This window comes from Hippocampus zosterae, chromosome 11, assembly GCF_025434085.1.
Source record: "Hippocampus zosterae strain Florida chromosome 11, ASM2543408v3, whole genome shotgun sequence".
Taxonomy (NCBI): domain Eukaryota; kingdom Metazoa; phylum Chordata; class Actinopteri; order Syngnathiformes; family Syngnathidae; genus Hippocampus; species Hippocampus zosterae.
In genome coordinates, this window is record NC_067461.1 from 4,637,070 (window position 1) to 4,654,409 (window position 17,340).

The 17,340-nt window shown below is 42.9% G+C and overlaps 1 protein-coding gene across 2 annotated transcripts in view; it reads right to left on the reverse strand.

The window, feature by feature from the left end:
* The window catches only part of sorcs3b (sortilin related VPS10 domain containing receptor 3b), a 63,576-nt gene that overhangs the window by 5,596 nt on the left and 40,640 nt on the right, over nucleotides 1–17,340 (reverse strand). For both annotated transcript variants that reach the window (XM_052079395.1, XM_052079394.1), the window contains 15 exons: nucleotides 16,382–16,528; nucleotides 13,228–13,330; nucleotides 11,334–11,410; nucleotides 11,152–11,243; nucleotides 9,915–10,022; nucleotides 8,819–8,936; nucleotides 8,205–8,338; nucleotides 7,639–7,752; nucleotides 7,230–7,401; nucleotides 3,272–3,458; nucleotides 2,377–2,510; nucleotides 1,933–2,056; nucleotides 1,631–1,743; nucleotides 658–792; nucleotides 362–461 (listed from right to left, as the gene is read on the reverse strand). In XM_052079395.1, coding sequence (XP_051935355.1) covers nucleotides 362–461; nucleotides 658–792; nucleotides 1,631–1,743; nucleotides 1,933–2,056; nucleotides 2,377–2,510; nucleotides 3,272–3,458; nucleotides 7,230–7,401; nucleotides 7,639–7,752; nucleotides 8,205–8,338; nucleotides 8,819–8,936; nucleotides 9,915–10,022; nucleotides 11,152–11,243; nucleotides 11,334–11,410; nucleotides 13,228–13,330; nucleotides 16,382–16,528 — 1,858 coding nt within the window. The remainder of the gene's footprint in view (nucleotides 1–361; nucleotides 462–657; nucleotides 793–1,630; nucleotides 1,744–1,932; nucleotides 2,057–2,376; nucleotides 2,511–3,271; nucleotides 3,459–7,229; nucleotides 7,402–7,638; nucleotides 7,753–8,204; nucleotides 8,339–8,818; nucleotides 8,937–9,914; nucleotides 10,023–11,151; nucleotides 11,244–11,333; nucleotides 11,411–13,227; nucleotides 13,331–16,381; nucleotides 16,529–17,340) is intronic.

Genomic DNA, 17,340 nt, shown 5'->3' on the forward strand with positions numbered 1-17,340 from the left:
GAAGCAGTATTCAAAGTCCCCCCCCCCCACCCCCTCCTTAAGGAAGCGTGACCTTTTCGAGATCATCTTAAAAGGCGATGCAGGCCTTTGTACGGCGACACAAACAAAGACAGATCCATCGGCGGACGAAAAGGGATAAAGTCACGTAGGACACCCGTCCACCCCCCCACCCCTCCGAAGCGCTTTGGCCATATGCTAACGATGACACGACCCCAGCGGTCTCCAACGCCGTGCCGTTGATCATGTCATCGATCGACCGCTTTGATGAGAGGTGAGCCGTGGTGTGCAGTCTCACTGAAAGCAACTCCGTCGTGTCAGCTGAAAGTCACGCATGTGAAAGTGCAATCAGAGAGCCGCCTACCCAGAGTTTGCTGAGTGACGTGGACGCCGATGCGAGTGTCAACCTTCAGCTCAAAGTGGACGCGGCCTTGGTTGAGGAGGGCGACGAAAACGTCAGATATCTGTTGGGGGGGGGGTGTAAAAAAATAAAAAAAAGTCAGTTAGCCACTGTTTATCACAGCGATGCATTCCAGACACTTGTAGTTTTGCTCAATCCACATAATTAAAAAAAAAAAAAGTCTACATATAAATATATAGACACGTATACACATTTATATTTTTTACATGACACATGGAAGAAAGCATTCTTCTTCTTACCATCTGCAGTTCCTCCCGCGTTTGCCTTTTGTGCTCATTTGGTGTGATCACATCGGGCAGGATGAAGAGCTCCGCCGTGGTCGGGAGTCCAGGGTACAACGACACCAGCAGCTGACTGGCGGGAACACCGGAAACCTGACAGCAAAACACGAACCAGGATGAAATACAGACTTTTTAGCTCACAGAATAATCCCCAAATCTGAAATTTCAGCCCATTGGACAGCAAACTAGAGTCTAGCATCCGGTGGACGATTACAGTTGTCATGGTGGTTTGTTTTTGCTACCCTCAATAGTCAATAAAATGTATTTTGCTTGTTTTTTTTTTTTTTAGTGGTAGTTCCAAAACGTCACTTTTTCTTGGCACCTCCCAACAGCATTTTGGTAGTTTGTGCAGACCGTTTCGGCAGCAAACACGTCAAGCCCCATCCACCCATTGAAGAACCGTGTTGCTTTCTTGCTCCCCTCAGTCTCTGCTTAGCGGCATTTGTAAACATGAGAAGATTGGTTCGGTTTGTTTATTGAACATAAAACATATACAGTAATAATTTGACAGAAAATCAAGTAAATAATATAGTAAAAAGGAAAGAGAAATCAGTCATCATTCAACACAGTTATTATGTTCAAGGGAGTAGGAAGATACCCTTGTTTTCTGCCGAAACGTCTCGTTCCGATTCAGACGCTCGATTCTGCATTTTTCTTTCATCAGCTTCACTCGTTACTACTTTAAAGTGGAAAAACCGACCACAGTAGGGCTTAATACTCAACTTTACAACTTAACTTTACAGCGCCGGCCATTGCGATGTCTGCTTGCTGTCATCGCACAAAGTTAGAAAGAAAGAAAGAAAAGGCAAGATCTCCGTCACGGCCCATAAAACATGACGAGCGCTGCAGCGGCAGCGCACACCGGTATGAAAGAGTAATGACCCAGAGAGGTGCGGGTTGTCCGGCGACTTGCGGTTGGGAGTTGACGTACCCGTGACAGGGCTGTCTGCACCACGCGGCCTATGTCCTCCCGCCACTCGGGGATGTCAGGATTGTGCTCGTCAAGCGTCGGCGAAAAGGACAACAGCAGCGACCTGAAAAACTCTGGCAAACAAAAACAAAAAGTAAGGCTTTTTCTTTTTTTAATAAACCGCCATTGAGCTCATTTCCCCAAAGTCGGGCTTAATTGGCGTCAAGATTTTCCATGTTTGCTCGCCGTGACATTTCGTCCACGTCGGCGAGCATGGTCCACATGTTGCATATTCATGTCACCAATTAAAGTTGCACGCTAACCTTTCACTGTTATATCCCTGGAATCCTGCATCACCGCGCTCCCAGAAGCCACCTGGACCGTGACCTTATTTGTTCCTTCCTTCTGAAACGTGTACGAGATACTCCCATCCAGCGTGACAATCGGCTGCGTTAAAAACGAGAGAACAGAAAGAGACTTTATACATACAGGGGCGGAGCTACGTGGTGGCCAAGGGTGGCGATGCCCACCTCCACATATAGGGGGAGATTTTTTTTTTATCAAGGCAAGTTTTTTTTTTGGTCAACTTTTTTTTTTTCAAAACATCCAGCACCATAATAGTGTTGAAAAAGAAAGAGAATAATGCATGCCCTCGCAAACATGACCTCTTAAAAGATTCACGGCGTGCCGGCGCCAAAGAGAGGAGGGATAAACAGTGGCCACGCCTGATTGAATTTGCCGAAGGAGGACGATGAGGAGCTTGTCACCTCGGTGCTGTTGGCGATCCACCAGAAGAAGGTCAACGTCCTGATGTGACTGGGCCAAACCACCACCGTCAGATTGGTCTCCTTCCCCCTGACGGCCACAAGAGGCACCGAGAGGTACACGCGTTCCACTTGACCTGCGGTAGCAACCCACAAGCGAAATGTATTATTTACTTTATTTGGAAACGTTTCAGCGACAAAAATTAACTTTTTTTTTGTTAGCCAATTTTACCGTTGTACGATTGTTTCCCCAGATTTTTACCTACTCTGACTATTTGGATTAATGCAATTTATATACAGGTAATAATCAAAATAATAATAAAAATTATTTGAAAGCACTTTTTATCATACTCAGACACTTTACAAGAGCTTAAAAAACAGAATAGAAATGTACACATAAAGACAAAAGATTTACAAAAACACATTTAGATGAACAAAAAAAGCAAAAATTGGTCGAAGAAGCACACAATGGCTTTTTTTCATCTTTTTTTTGTTGCCATTTTAGTGAGAAAACTTTTGATAAAAATTCAAATACTTTTGGGAAATTATTTTTTGGAAGGTGCAACAATTCTTTCAATGTACCGTATATGTATAATTTGGCTGACAGGATTTAAATAGTTTTAACTTGACGTTGAGTCAAATCAGCATTTTCTATGTTCTTTTTTTTGTTGTTGTAAATGTTGATGTGCAGAAGTTCTGGGGATTTAGTGCCTTGCTTAAAGAGCACTAAGATCTTTCCTCCCAGCAGCCTTAAATTGACATCTCTCATTCCGCTGTGGATCCCAAACCTACGACTACCATCTCACGGCGCACTGCGGCTACGTGCCGAGTCCTGAAAGACCCCATGAATAAATAAAAATCAGATGAGACAATGTGTGAGTATTTGGTCTTGGCGTACTGATGATGTGCAGATAGAGCACACAGCTGTCGGATCCCAGACTGTTCTCGGCCGCCGCCGTCACGCGGTAAATCCCCGTGGCTCGATAGGCGTGCTGGATGCCGTCGTCGGCCCGGCTCAGGTTGGAGTAAGTGATTCGGATGCCGTCGCCGAAGTCGAGTTGGACGCTGGTCCTCAGCGAGTCTCCCTGTGGACGACGGGTGGGGAAACAACACCTGTCAGCCTTGTAATGGAGCACGTCCACGCGGCGCGCCGCTAAAGTGCTCGGCCTGAGCCGACCCATCGGGTGTGTCACGAAGGCTTTGTGGCCGGTTACGCACAGACAATGACAGGCTATCGAGTGAGAAAATGCAACTTGTGATGTTTAAAAAAAAATGTTTTGCAAGTATTTCAAGGTGATGGGCGTTGTTATCCGCTGGAGTCTTTTAAGATGAAATGACCGGAGGCATGGGAATATTTTCCATGTTTACCCCTCAAAGTATCGGAGGTAATTAACGCTGCAAGTATAACTGAACAGACCCTCCAACCACCTGATCAAATGAAATCTGATTCAATGCGATCCAAGACAAAATCTTGACAACCGAGTGACACCCATCTGTCTGCTACACTGTACCTGCTTCCAGTTTTGGCTCATTTGGGCAAATTCCAGAGTCTGAGTTGGGTTTATTTATTTTTCTTACCCAAGCGTACTACAAACCTTGGAGTTGGCCCAAATGGCTGCTTATTCAACTTCATGCACGGTTCTCTAAGACATCCACCCAATTTTTCTGTCCATTGGTAAAACTGGGTCTAATTTCTTTTGGGGATGAATGATTTGGAAATGGAATCGAATTGTGATTTCTTGCGATTCAATTCCCCCCCCCCCCCCCGCCCCCCCAGTTTATCTTCCCAATTATTTTGGGCAAACACAAGCAACATGTTAACTTTTATTCCGATAAACAATCGCAGATCATAAAAAAATAAAATAAATAAAAATCAAGAAATAAATCACAAAAATGATATAACAGACTCCTTTTTTAAAAATCGAATTCAATTTGAGTCGTTAATGTACTAAACATTTTAATTTGCAGTCTTTGAAGCGTTCAGCATGAACATCACAATATTCTACACAAACAAAGCTGACTGACCGAAGTGAAGCAGATTTTTAATTATTTTATAATCATTTTTTTTAAATCATAGCCTTTAAGATCTGAAAATGTTGATTTGAATTTGCTGAATTGTTCAGCAGTAGTTTATTCTCACGTCCTGGAGGGTCTCGATTGAATGGGTTTGTTTCATGGTGAATCCAAGAAATGAGAATCCAACTTTGCCGCCGTGCTCAGCCCACATTCGATGGCACGGGCGGAAGGGCTTGGCAGTTGAGCGTCAATCATCTGTCAAGTCGACCTGCTTCTATTTGGAGCTCTCTTTGGCTGAAATGCCGAGGAGGAATTTGTCAAAGTATGAGCCCTGAGGTTTGCCAAAATGGCTGCTTCAAACCAAAATGGCCGACGTCCTCTGCAATTTCATACCTTGGCTCTTTTGATGTTGTTCGTTCTGAATTTTGGTCATTTTTCGGATGCCAAAAAAATAACATAAAATCTAAACTAAAATAGCCATCTTTCCGGTGAATTTTGTGCATGGGTCCTGTAGATTTCCCCACACATCCTGATATGACAGACAAGCCCCACCTAAATAGAGCTTTCTGGGGGGTACAATATTACTCCCCAAATGTTCACTAGCATGGACATAATTTCAATAACGGTTACGTTTTTAGACCCTTAAAAAAGGTCAATCATTGGTCAGAAGACCTTGGCACTGCCTGATGCTTGAGCCCTATAATAATATTCCCTTTATTTATATTAAAAACAAAAAACAAAAACAGTCTTCATCCCAAGGCGCTGTCCTAGTTATTCTGGAAAATTCACACAGAGCTCCCCGTCAACAAAGTTTCTAGGGACAAACTCTTCACTAGTTCTTAGGAAAAGGCTCAAACACACACAAACATCTTGGTAGTGTTTGCACATTGAACAGAAACAAACAAGCCCAATAAATAAATAAATAATCAGCGGAGTCATGCTGCAAGGAAAACACCCCCCCCACCCCCACCCCCACCCCCAAAAAGGTATATGAAATAAAAATCAAAAGACGCTGGACGCAGTCGCAAGAACACGTGGGCTGCTGCCAGATGCTTTTCCACTAGAGGCCACACAAAAGACTTGCCAACACCACCACCACCACTCATTAATCATTAGCGGTAGTCATATAAGCAATAGTTCCATGACAGTTTCGGCACTCTGTTAATTATATTGTGAAGGGGGGGGGGGGTATCCACGAGCTAGCTCACAAAAAGTTGAACCCTGATGTATGCAGCTTTGGATTTCCGATCACAAACAACTCTCTCTCTCTCTCTCAGTCACTCCCCCTGGATATTGAGAAATAATGTGCATCCAGCACCAGTTTCAGAGATGCCCACAAAATTGAATGAGAGAGTTAAACACACCAATACAAAATGAAAACATCCACAAGGAGCATTGTCGATTGGTATTTCTATTTGCTAGCAACCAAATATAGAACTTCCGGTATTTTTTTCAAACATGTGTTTGAAATTTTTTTTTGTGGTTCTTTTCATAATTGGCATGACGACTAAAAGTGAAAGTTGCTTTGAAGCTTTGATTCCACACAATTTAACTTTTACCGTCCGTCCAGTGAACATGATTCAAATGGACAAAAAGACGCTGAACCGCCATGTTTTTTTGTGGTTCTATTCATGATGGACAAGACCACCAAATTTCACGTGGATCAGTGATACTGGTTTCAGGGGCTGAAAGAATTGAGGAGGAAACAAAGACATTTCATCTCGCAAGCTTTGGCCCTAACATTTACTTTCAGACAAAATTCAATTTGTTAGTTCAAAAATATCTAATGTTTATTCATAAAAGACAAACCCGCATGCCGTTACCAAGTGTACAGGAGGGGGGGGGGAGGTTTCTTTACTTTGATTACGCCTCATCAATCCACGCCGACCTTCACCGAGATAATTACTGCCAGTTGCCTTTGGCTCTCATTTGCAACCATCCTCTATTTGCTGCAAGAGACTGAACTTTTCCATCTCTTGATGAAGACAACATGGATTCCGGAGTGCGCAAACGTGACAGCATTCATCTTCTTCGTGTGAACATTTAAGAGTTGTAAGTGGGCACGTATGGCGAATCAAATAACAGCAACCCGACATCAGTCCAAACACGCGTGAAGCTATTAAACGGCTGAGCAACCTTCGTGCGTATTTTGAGATGCCACTTTATACTAGCTACACAAGTTACGCTAGCTTTCAATAGCGGCTCTGACTTGACCTGATTAACTCAAAACACCTCGTTCCAAGCCACAGTGTGCCTATGGCTAATTAGCGATGCTAATCACAGATACTAATTAGCTTGCGCACGGCAATTAGAACGTGTCAACACACTTGACAAACACGGCAAACATGAGACAACACCCAACACGTCACCGCAGCTTTCTACAGTTCACGCGTCAACACGCAACTTCTGGCGCCCCCTTGGCTGGGATTCTGCATTGCAGCAACAGATGCATGTTGCGCCGCTGCAGGTGATTGATTTCTGGCATTTTGAAAAATGTGGGATTCTTCGGAAGAGGTGATTGTTGTCATTGTGTAAATTCTCTTTCAATACAAAACTTTCAATTCTATTACGGCTTTGTTTGTACCTCTTGTATTTTATGTCAGGCACCTTGTCGGGCACCTAAGGCCTCAGAAAGAGGTTGAGGTTCTTTTGCATCATTTTCTTTAAAAAAAAAAATTGTCGAAACCCAGTAATTATTACAGGATTATTTTCTGCAACGGAATCGTATACAGTATTTAGTAATATTTTTACAAACGGTTGATGATTAGCTGCTAGGTTAGATTAAATACCGAGTAGTAGAATAGATGTGAAAGGAATTTAGTCAGCAAACAGCGACTTACGTCTTGCAGATGCACCACGAACGTCACGTTGCTTCCGACGAGGGCACTGAGCTCGCCGCCGCCGGTGGTCAAGCGGAGGCCTCGGGGCGGTGTAGGGCGACATCCCTGGCGCCTGGGCGAGTACACGTTCGTCCCGACCTCTTTGCAATTATTGGACAAAACCTTGCGATACCTAAGAAAGCAAAGATGATAAACTTGTGCCCAATCCATGACCACTTTTTTTATGCATTTTTTTTAACCATTGCACACTCATCGACCAAATGAGACATGCTAGTAGCACAACTACATGTGCTACTAAAACAACGACATAAAATAACCGAGTAGTTAACATTTGGTAATTCACCAGGAACACTTTTTTTTTGCACATTTTTGCCCCTGCTAAGTATTCCAACCAAAGTTCTCGACTTACCCGGTGCTGTTGAGGAAACTCTGGCCCGCGCTGCAACTTTTGGCCACCCCATTGGGATCAAACCAAAAAGCAGGGGAGCACTTCCCATCGCTGCGACGTTCCCAACCGTAGTCGCTGCACGCACACACAAAAACAAAACAAAACAAAAAATAAAACACAGGGACTTTTCTCAGATCCACCAGGCTACCAAATCATCCAAACTTCACAAGGAAGCTTTTATAACTGTTCCATGGCGGCATATTTTACTGCCATAAATAGCGACAAGATTGTCAGACAAGCGTGATCAAACAGAATATCTGACAGACATTTAAAATTAATTGAGCAATCCATTATTAATTGAATTCAGATACGCTTTTTGCAAATCGCAGCGGATGAAAAGTCCTCACTATAATTAGATTCAAAGAACGCAGTCGTATTTGCTACTCTCGGAACCCGATACTGTATTAATGCATGCAAACGGTTCCGCGTCTTTAATTAAATGTCCACTTGATAACAGAGTCTCTTTGTAAACATGTCAGCGGAGCAATTAGCGTTTGGAACATTTGGAAGTGTTTAGCGGTAGTCACCATTCAAAGTCGTAGGCGGTGCATTGGCATGGCTCGGATGAATAGATCCTAGAATAGTCCTGGGACAGCATGCAGGGGTTTCCGGGCCTGCGCTTCATGAAAATCTGCTTCTCGCCCATCACGCACAGCTCACCCTTTGAATGAAAACACAAACACAGCAAAAAAACAAAAAAAAAAGGTGTGGCACACAAAAAAAAACAGAAAGACATTCTGTGGCATCAATAGATTTTTTTTTTCTTTTTGGTCATAGTTGACAGGTAAATTGGGGATTCAGAAAATATTCCAACTGCAATTTTATTTGGAAACTGTGAAGGTGAAAAAACAAAGAAGACTTTCAAAAGTGTTTTTTAAAATGCATTTTAGTGGCCAGTGTAAATCTTGCGTTGGGGCGGGTAAGACCCAATGTTGGTCGTTTTGCAGATGAGCGCATTCCGGTGGATTTCCAAGAGGGAGGGCTGCGACACTGTGGGAGCGGTCATGTATTTTGTTTTCTTTTTTGTATTGTCTCTCAATCTTGCCGTTCTTCACTGAATTACCTTCTCCTACTGAACTTTTATAAAAAACAAACAAAGAAACAAACAAAAAAACGTCGAAAATAGATGTCTTCCCGTTACCTTGTTGTGCAGAGTCCACGTCTGATAATCTCCGTCCATGCATCTCTGACTGAACAGGCCCTTGTAGTCGATTTTCATCAGCTGCCACTCGGACCGATGGCTGAAGTGTCCAAAGAAACTAAGGGATCATGCGCAAAAAAAAAAAAAATCCTTTTGTGAAGAATTGCTTGAAAATTGTTCAAAATGCATTTGAGCATGCTTTGAGTCAAGCGTGCCAAAAGAGTCTCAGGAGTTTTGTGTGCGTTGTACGCATAGATGACCAGAACCGCTCTGATTGTTTTTCCTGCTCTCATGGCTGCTTTGTTGCTAGGCAGACTTCACGGGGCTCCACTGCCCCATAAGAAGTCAGGCAGACAATAAGCCTGGGAGACAAGTTTACGTCTAAGCACTTTTTTTTTAATGAATCGTTCAATCAAATCATGACTCCGTTTTAAATCTGAAATAAAACGAGGTCATAAAACAGTCCCTTTTGGTAATACAAAAGGCGGGCTGTTGCACACGTCCTATTCGTACATCCAAGTTACTGTTCTGGATGAAATGTTAAAAATACGAGAAAGTAAAACAGTGCATTATGCTTCAACCATCGACTCACTATTAAATATGTCCCAAAAAATTGTTACTTTATCTTATTTGCGCCGACATACAGTACATGTTGCAAATCATCGCTGTCGGGCAGAATTCCAAAATGTTCAACTTCATATATTGTTACTTTATTGGTCTTTCACACACATTTAATTAATTGTCTGTTATTTCTTAAGCATTACTCATGATTTGAAATATTTAAAAGTGGTTGAGGAACAAATCTATGAACACTCTCAAATGCTTAATTGTCCAAGAAGTGTTGTAATACTTTTCAACTCACTGTGTGGGAGCCACGCTCATGTTGCCTAAATTTTATTTTATTTTAGTCCATAAAGAGTGAAAATAGTTAGGTTGAGTAATCCTGTTTTGGTAGTAAAAATTAGGAGTGCTAAAACATTCATCGGTGAAAATCAAGTAAGCTCGAGCCCGCAATAGATAAATTGAGGTTGGTGTGAAGGCCATGTCTTGCCCTCTGATTCTTAGTTCCCATCTGACAAAACTTCCCCCTGCTCACGTGATAATGTGATTGTCCGATTCCGACTCCATCAGGACTCCGTCCACGTAGAAAGGCGTCAGGGAGAACGTGTGACGGTCCCACTTCTTGCCTTCATCCAGGCTGATCCTTCACGATGACAATAGAGTGACACGTTTACGAGTAGATCATCAAACAAGAGAAAAGAGCGTGACGTGTAACATGATCAGCCCCCTTTGTTGCGTTTGTTTTATATAGCACAAATTAAGCACTTCGGATGCTACCCAAGGTGAGAACGTTTCGGGACAGCCAAAAAACTAAAAGATAAATGTGACTCCCGCATAGAAGTCATAAAACGCCCGCAAAGAGCGAGATGGCTCGGGTTGGAGCACTGGAAATAGATTTGGGCCGCTGTGGAAATCACCTCATGAGCAGCTTTATCACTTTTGATGAGGGGGAGGGGCGGACGAGGGGGGCGGCGGGGTGGCTGGCGAGCGCGAGGACGCCAAAGCAAAACGGCGTTACAAAGTAGCCGCTACGTGAGCGACTGAGGAGGTTGTTCTCAGCCCTTCCGTTTCCACCTTGCTGTACGTCAGATTTCCATAAAAGCACCTAGGGCATCGCAAATGCCAGCGCGGGCGGCTGCCTGCAACCGACTCGTCGCTGCTGGAAATAATTTGGACAGTTAAGGAGCAGCCAACTGGAAAGCATTTATTCGATATTCAATAGCTTCAGGTCTGTGCACTAGAACATGATTTGTTGTCGTTCCTAAGACAATGAGGCACACAAATAGAGCGCCTGAACCGCACTGGTAGAACAACTGTCCGATGAGTTTTTGCACTGGTCGAACAGCTTTGCTATTTTAGTTGGAGAACTGCACAATCGTGAGGCAAAAGTGCACACCAGTTGATATCTGTATGCAACTAGAACGACTTGTGAAGTGCAAGATCAGTTTGACACGCAACCGCGTCGCTGGATGTTTTTATTTTTTATTTTTTTAAACAAATCCCCCAAAAATGTTGATTATCATTAAACATTTTCCGTGAAAAACTGGCGGTAAATGAGGGGGGGAAAAAATTAAGTTACAATATCACCATTCACCACTAGATGGCACTCATGTCTTGGTTTGCGCTTACACTGGGACTTTTACCGGTCATTCTACAACATGGGCAGGCCCCCAAAAAATATTTTGGTGGATTTGGAGTAATATGTAGGACAAACAAAATAGAAAGTCAATGCCGGCGTTTCGATCGTACTGCGGCGTTATCGCTGTACGCACCACAAGTGTCGAATCGGCGTGGGCGCGCGCAGCACCGCCAGCAAAGCTCCTCCGTTGTCCAGGAACCAAATGTTGTGTTCTTCATCAAATATCTACACACGAAGAAGGGAAAGCAACCGTCATGCGACAAGACAAAACATTTATTCTTTCAACGAGACGCGCATTCGGGTGCGCACGCCCACCTGACGCCAGCTATTTCCTGCATCGGACGTTATGAACATGCCATGGTTGGTGGAGGACAATTCCGTTCCAATATTGCCTAGTTGAAAGGGGTTCGGGGGAGGGAATGGTAATTTCACACAGGAAGAAGACACAAGATACTAAATGCAGCATCAACTGATAAAATGTGGAATTATTTGGTGAATCTTTGTCATTCGCCAACAGAAGACCCATTAATGGAACTTCATGTCAACTGTTAAGCTTGAAGGCAAAAGGAGGCGGTGTGTAAAGTATATTGACCAATATTGGAAGCCATTGTCACATTCTGCACAGTTTGAACATTTACAGTTTTAAATGGAGGAAAATTGGAAGAAAAATTTCATTCATTTCAATTCATTCAGACTCAAATAAAACTCATTGTATATAAAACTTAAGTGAAAATGCATCGCAAAATAACACCAAGTATTTAGAATTATCATCATTATTATCATTACCATTTATTGTGTTTTATGTTGGATCGTGATTATTTTGTGTTCCAGCTGTGCTTTTTTTTTTTAAAGTGCCCTATAGATAAATAAAGTTGAGTTGAGTTGTCGTTTCTTCTCATACACATTCAATAATCTTATTCCACTTGCCCTGAAGGTACAGTATACGCGCTGCTTCTGTTGTGTGCACCTTGGCCTCTGGTGGGCTGCGTAGGGCAAATGTGCACGTGTGTGCTTAACGCGCGCAAAATTTGCATTTTTAAAAATAGCACGGAAAGGAGGACATGGTCAAGCTGTGGGAATATAACCAGGACGTTATATCAACTTTCCATCTCTGTTAAGTTTTGCATTACAATATTGAGTCATCGGAAGGCCGGTGCTCGAGTGGTTAGCGCGTCGACCTCAGAGGGCAGAGGTACCGGGTTCGATTCCAGACCAAGAATTCACCCGTTCTACTTCAGTCAAACGTGACTTACTTCTATAAATCACTTTTTAAACAAAAACCAAAAAAATAACAACCCCAATTGCTTTATGAGAGTTAAAACCGAAACTCCCCCAAGGAGCCACTTGTGCCAGGACAGATGGTGAACGAAAATCTACTTGTAATTGTTGGCAGATTGACATGTCTTTGACTTTTCCAATCAGATGAACAGTATATTATTTGAACGACTTACCATGGTGTAAATGTTACAACCTTTTGTATCTTCCGTTTGGTTGTTTGTTTGTTTTATTTGTTACACATGCTTTTTTTTTAAATCACAGTTATGAATCATTTCTCCCATTTGACCATTGGCAGTTTTAGTGTTATAATGGCAAAGTGGGTGGGTAGCGGTGTAGCATCAATCACACGTTTGTCCAAGGCTGAAGAGTATTATTTGCAAAGATCAAAGATCAGTTCAAGTGATGTCAAATGTCATCCATAGCTAAAATTCGCAGGAATGTAAGGAATCTCCCTGTTCTATTTCAAGACTGAGGAATTAAAAAATGCCTTCTTGGCGTCCATTTTATTTGTCAGCTGTGTTTTTTATTTATTTATTCATAATGAATTCATTGCAGCTATAAATCATTTGACCCTTCGATCTTTGACAGTTTTATGATTTTATTGGGAAAGTGGGGAGACGAGGTTAAATAAAATACTCACAGGTTATTGATTTTTGACAGCACATGGATAATACGGTGAACCCGATGCAAATGGATTCATTTTCCCAATTTTCCCTTAATTTTTTTGGGGGGGGGGGTGCCGTTTTTTGTTTTTTTTCATGTTTCTTGGCGGTGGAATATGTTTGGGATTTTAAAAAGTGTCTTTTTCCTCAATTCATTTCCAATGGACCCCAATTATTTGCAGATATTCGCAAATAGCAACAAAAAGTGGATGTTATACATCATCATAACATGTTCCAAATCAATTAATGACAATGACAAAAGAGCACACCTGTCGCAACGATGATGCCTGGGACGGACTTTTTGCTGGTGATGGGTCCGGACATGTAGGGATTCTCAGACATCTCGAGGTGGAGATGCAGCGAACAGAAAGGCTGTCGACAAAAGGAATACATTTTAAAAAATAGCATTACATCACATACGGATGTAATTATGTGTCATTTATTCCGGAATCAATCGGAAGCGGCCGTGCCTTCATCACGAGAGAAAAGTGCTCCCATTTTCCAAGGAAGAAACAAATGACGCATTCGTTGTTTCCCAGAAAAGAAAGAGGAAATAGAAGGTATTTAATTTTTCTTTCTTTTTTTCTTACGCAAAGAAGCGTGTAATTAAAGTCTCCGAGGATGAGACGCTTGGTAATGGAAAATCATTTCCACTCCTTTTGCAGCACATTGGAGAACACCAATAAGACCACCAAGGTTGAGGTAGGCGGTGCGCAAGGGAGCGAGGGAGGGGTCAGAGGTCAGTACGAATGTGAAATAAAGCCCAGGGGGAGATGCAGTATGGCACGTCGCGGATGATGCGCGCAACATATGTAACCAACCGCGGCACAGCTATAGCTCAGATTTATTTTTTTTTGTGGTGCGTGAAACATATCTTTGACACGGAAAACTCCTTTGTAATGCAGATTGCTTTTGCCATTTTTTTGTGTTAACATAATTACTGTACAGAAGCAAAGTAATTGTTTTTTCTTCTTTCTACCCACATTCTTGCTGCTGTAGGCTGTAAATTTCCCCAGTGTGTGAAAAATAAAGGATATCTTAATTTTTAAAGTTGTTTACAACCTTTTGACTGCTCTTTCAGGCCAAAAGAGATCACAATTAAGTACAGAGGGCAAAGATTGCTCTGGCATTGATGGTACATTTTAGAATTTTGAAAATAATATATTATATATATAGAGTATATTATATATATATATGATTTTTTTTATGAAAATAAGGTACGTTATAAAGGAACTGGATCAGTCAGCTGCTGGATCTGTTGAATTGTTTAGAAACATACAAGTCGCCCAGCTTCGCGTGTGCTATAATATGCAATTTGGCATCATTAAGATAAGTAAACCTTTATTAGTCTCGCAATGGAGAAATTCCCAATTCACAGCAGCAAAGTTATGAAAGGAAGAAGTAGAACAACCAAATATAGGGGCTACTGGAAAGGCAGCCACTCTCGCGGCGCCATTTTGAAGTCAAAATTAGCGGTCAAATAATAGCACCCTGTTATACAAAATGCTAACATTATGCGACTAATGGGCTGTGGCGCTAACTAAGCTAATGACGCTAAGCTAATGAGCAAAAAGGTCAATTGAAAAAGAACCTTTTTTCCGTCTTCTGTGCGCACACACAAAATATTGATTTGTTGGGTTCTCGAGGTGGGATACAATTACCGTATTTTCACGACGACAGGGCGCCATTAAAAGACTTTTAATAAAAGTCTCAAAATTTCTCCAAAATGGACAGGACGCCTTCTAATGCAGAGTGTAATATGTATGAGCCGAGTTTCAAAGCATGACTGAGAGCCCTTCTGGCCGACACGCTGTTTATATAGAGAAAAGGCGGAGTGAGTGACGACAGGCATGCGGAAGTCCGCCAATGAGTGAAGGGTGGGCGTGTAATAGGACTTTATTGGCACGTCCGAGCAGGTACCAGTCGCCAATGAGTGAAGTGTGGGCGTGTAAGTGGACGCTTTAGGCACGCCCCTAGCAGGTATCAGTCGCCAATGAGTGAAGGGTGGGCGTATAAGAGGACGCTCAAGGCACGCCCCTAGCAGGTACCAGTCGCCAATGAGTGACGAGTGAGCGTGTAAGAGGTGAAGAAAAAAACGTGGGTACATTGTAAAATGGCTAAATAAAGTACAACCGAACTCAGTTTTGCTTCCGTTGCCTTTTTAAAAACGTGGTTGTAGCGTGCGTGCATGCATGCCATATATTCAAGCTGGCGTATGTTTTACCATGCCTGGCTGCGCCCAATAATACAGTGTGTTTTGTGTATGTGTCAAACATAGAAATACTGAGACTACGCCCAATAATACGGTTGTAACATTGTTGTCACCGTTACATTGTTGTTATCAGAGGGCGTTTCTCTTTGTCTGTCCCCTCTCAGAAAATTATTGGCTTATCCTCACGGGGGTTGCAGTCGTGCTGGAGCCTATCCAAGCCGTTTTCGGGCAGTACTCGGGGAACACCCTAAACTGGCTGCCAGTCAATCGAAAGGCACACATAGACAAACAACAATTTGCGCTAACAATCACACTTTGGAACAATTTGGAGTGCCCCATTAACCCGCCATTCATGTTTTTGGAATGTGGGAGGACACCAGAGTACTTGGAGAAAACCCACACAGGCACGAGGAGAACATGCACACTCCACACAGGAAAGCCAGAGATGGGATCGAACCCGGTACCTCTGCACTGTGAGGTCGACGCGCGAGCCACTCGACCACTGGGCCGCATCAATATTTCCATTTCCATAAATAACCCAAAAAGTTGAGTCTGTCCCTTTTTGACCCACGTGTTTATTGAGAGCATCCTTCAATCCAATCTACTTGGTCAAGAAAATTAACCCAACCTGGGGGTCAAAAGTAACCCAATCAGCTCAGAACCCACGGCTACCCAGCAAGTGGGGTATGAAAACAAGCCAACATTTATTTATTTTTTTTAGATCCACCATAGCTCATGACCGAACTGTTGAACATCGCACGGGAAAGGAAAGGCAATCCGATTTTAATAACCGGAGTCTGACATATAGTGAGGAAATAAGTTGCAAATCTCACCTGCTGACTCACTGACAACACATCTACGTAATATAATTCAGTGTAATCTAACATTCATTAGCCTGGCTCGGCTACATTTGGTGAATTGAAGTCACGCAGGTTAATGGAAAGTCTGCCCCCCACTGAAACTACACCTAATGACACGGCGTGACTTACACGGATAATAAAACTATTCCAGTGCCCGAGACTCCCCGTTTGTCATGTAGGGAGGCTGGCAACGGCGAAGGCAAAGTGCCCGCGGCCGGCCTTTGTGCAAATTTGGGCCGTAAATCAAAGAGCATTCCAAAGCGAGGCCGATGAGGTCGAAACGTGCGTCGCATGAATACGCATGGCGAGCCGCCGCCCGCCGTAGACGGGTGTGTACGTCCGTCGGCTCACCCGAACGCAGTGGATGTTGCTCCCGGCCGCGTCGGCGGCGGGCGCCGGCAGCAGGGCCCAGGTTTGTCCTTTGTTGAAGGTGATGAAGGTCTTGACGCGGTGGTCCACCAGCTTGTTGGCCAGATACATGCCGTTGATGCCCTCCACCTGGCCAGCCACACAACATCATGCTCTCGCATTTCAAGATACGTTTTTAAAATCACATGTTCCAATGCAAAAGAAGACATCCATCATGTGAGTGAATTGAGTTAATTTTTATTTATTTTTAAAAAAAATTTTTAGGTTTACATATGAGAGCAGGGGTGTCAAACCTGTTTTTGTGGTGGGCCACATGTTAGTTACGGTTTCCCTTGGAGAGCCGTTATGACTGAACCCATATAAAAAAGTCAATGGATTATTCAACTATTGCTTAAATTACTGTAATGAGAGGCTTGGTAACAAGACAATGCTGGCAATATGTCTCTTATTTATTACATCAGAGAATTTAAAATGTTGGTCAAGATTTTAGAGCATCATGGAAGTTGACATGCGGGCCACAACAAATGATGTGGCGGGCCAGATCTGGCCCCCGGGCCTTGAGTTTGAAATCTGTGTATCAGAGCTATTATCCTTTACGTGAGCAGTCCCCAACCTTTTTTGTCCCACGGATCGGTTTAACGTCAGACAATAGTTTCAGGGAACGGCCTTGAAGGTGTGACGGATAAATAATGATATGACCCGCATGAAAACTGCGGTATTTTCAAAACATAAAAATAAACACGAATGCTGACACGAGGAACATCCTATTATGTTGTGTTCTGAGTCCTCAATAACTGCATACCATTAGTCTCTGCGTATGACTTAAGATTTTAGGACCAGCCATTTTCAGACTCAGTCTTGAAAAGAATTGGAAAAAGAATATATAAAGAAGTACTTGGGATTGATTGTGTGGCGTCTGAAAAGATATTGAAATCTGTCTT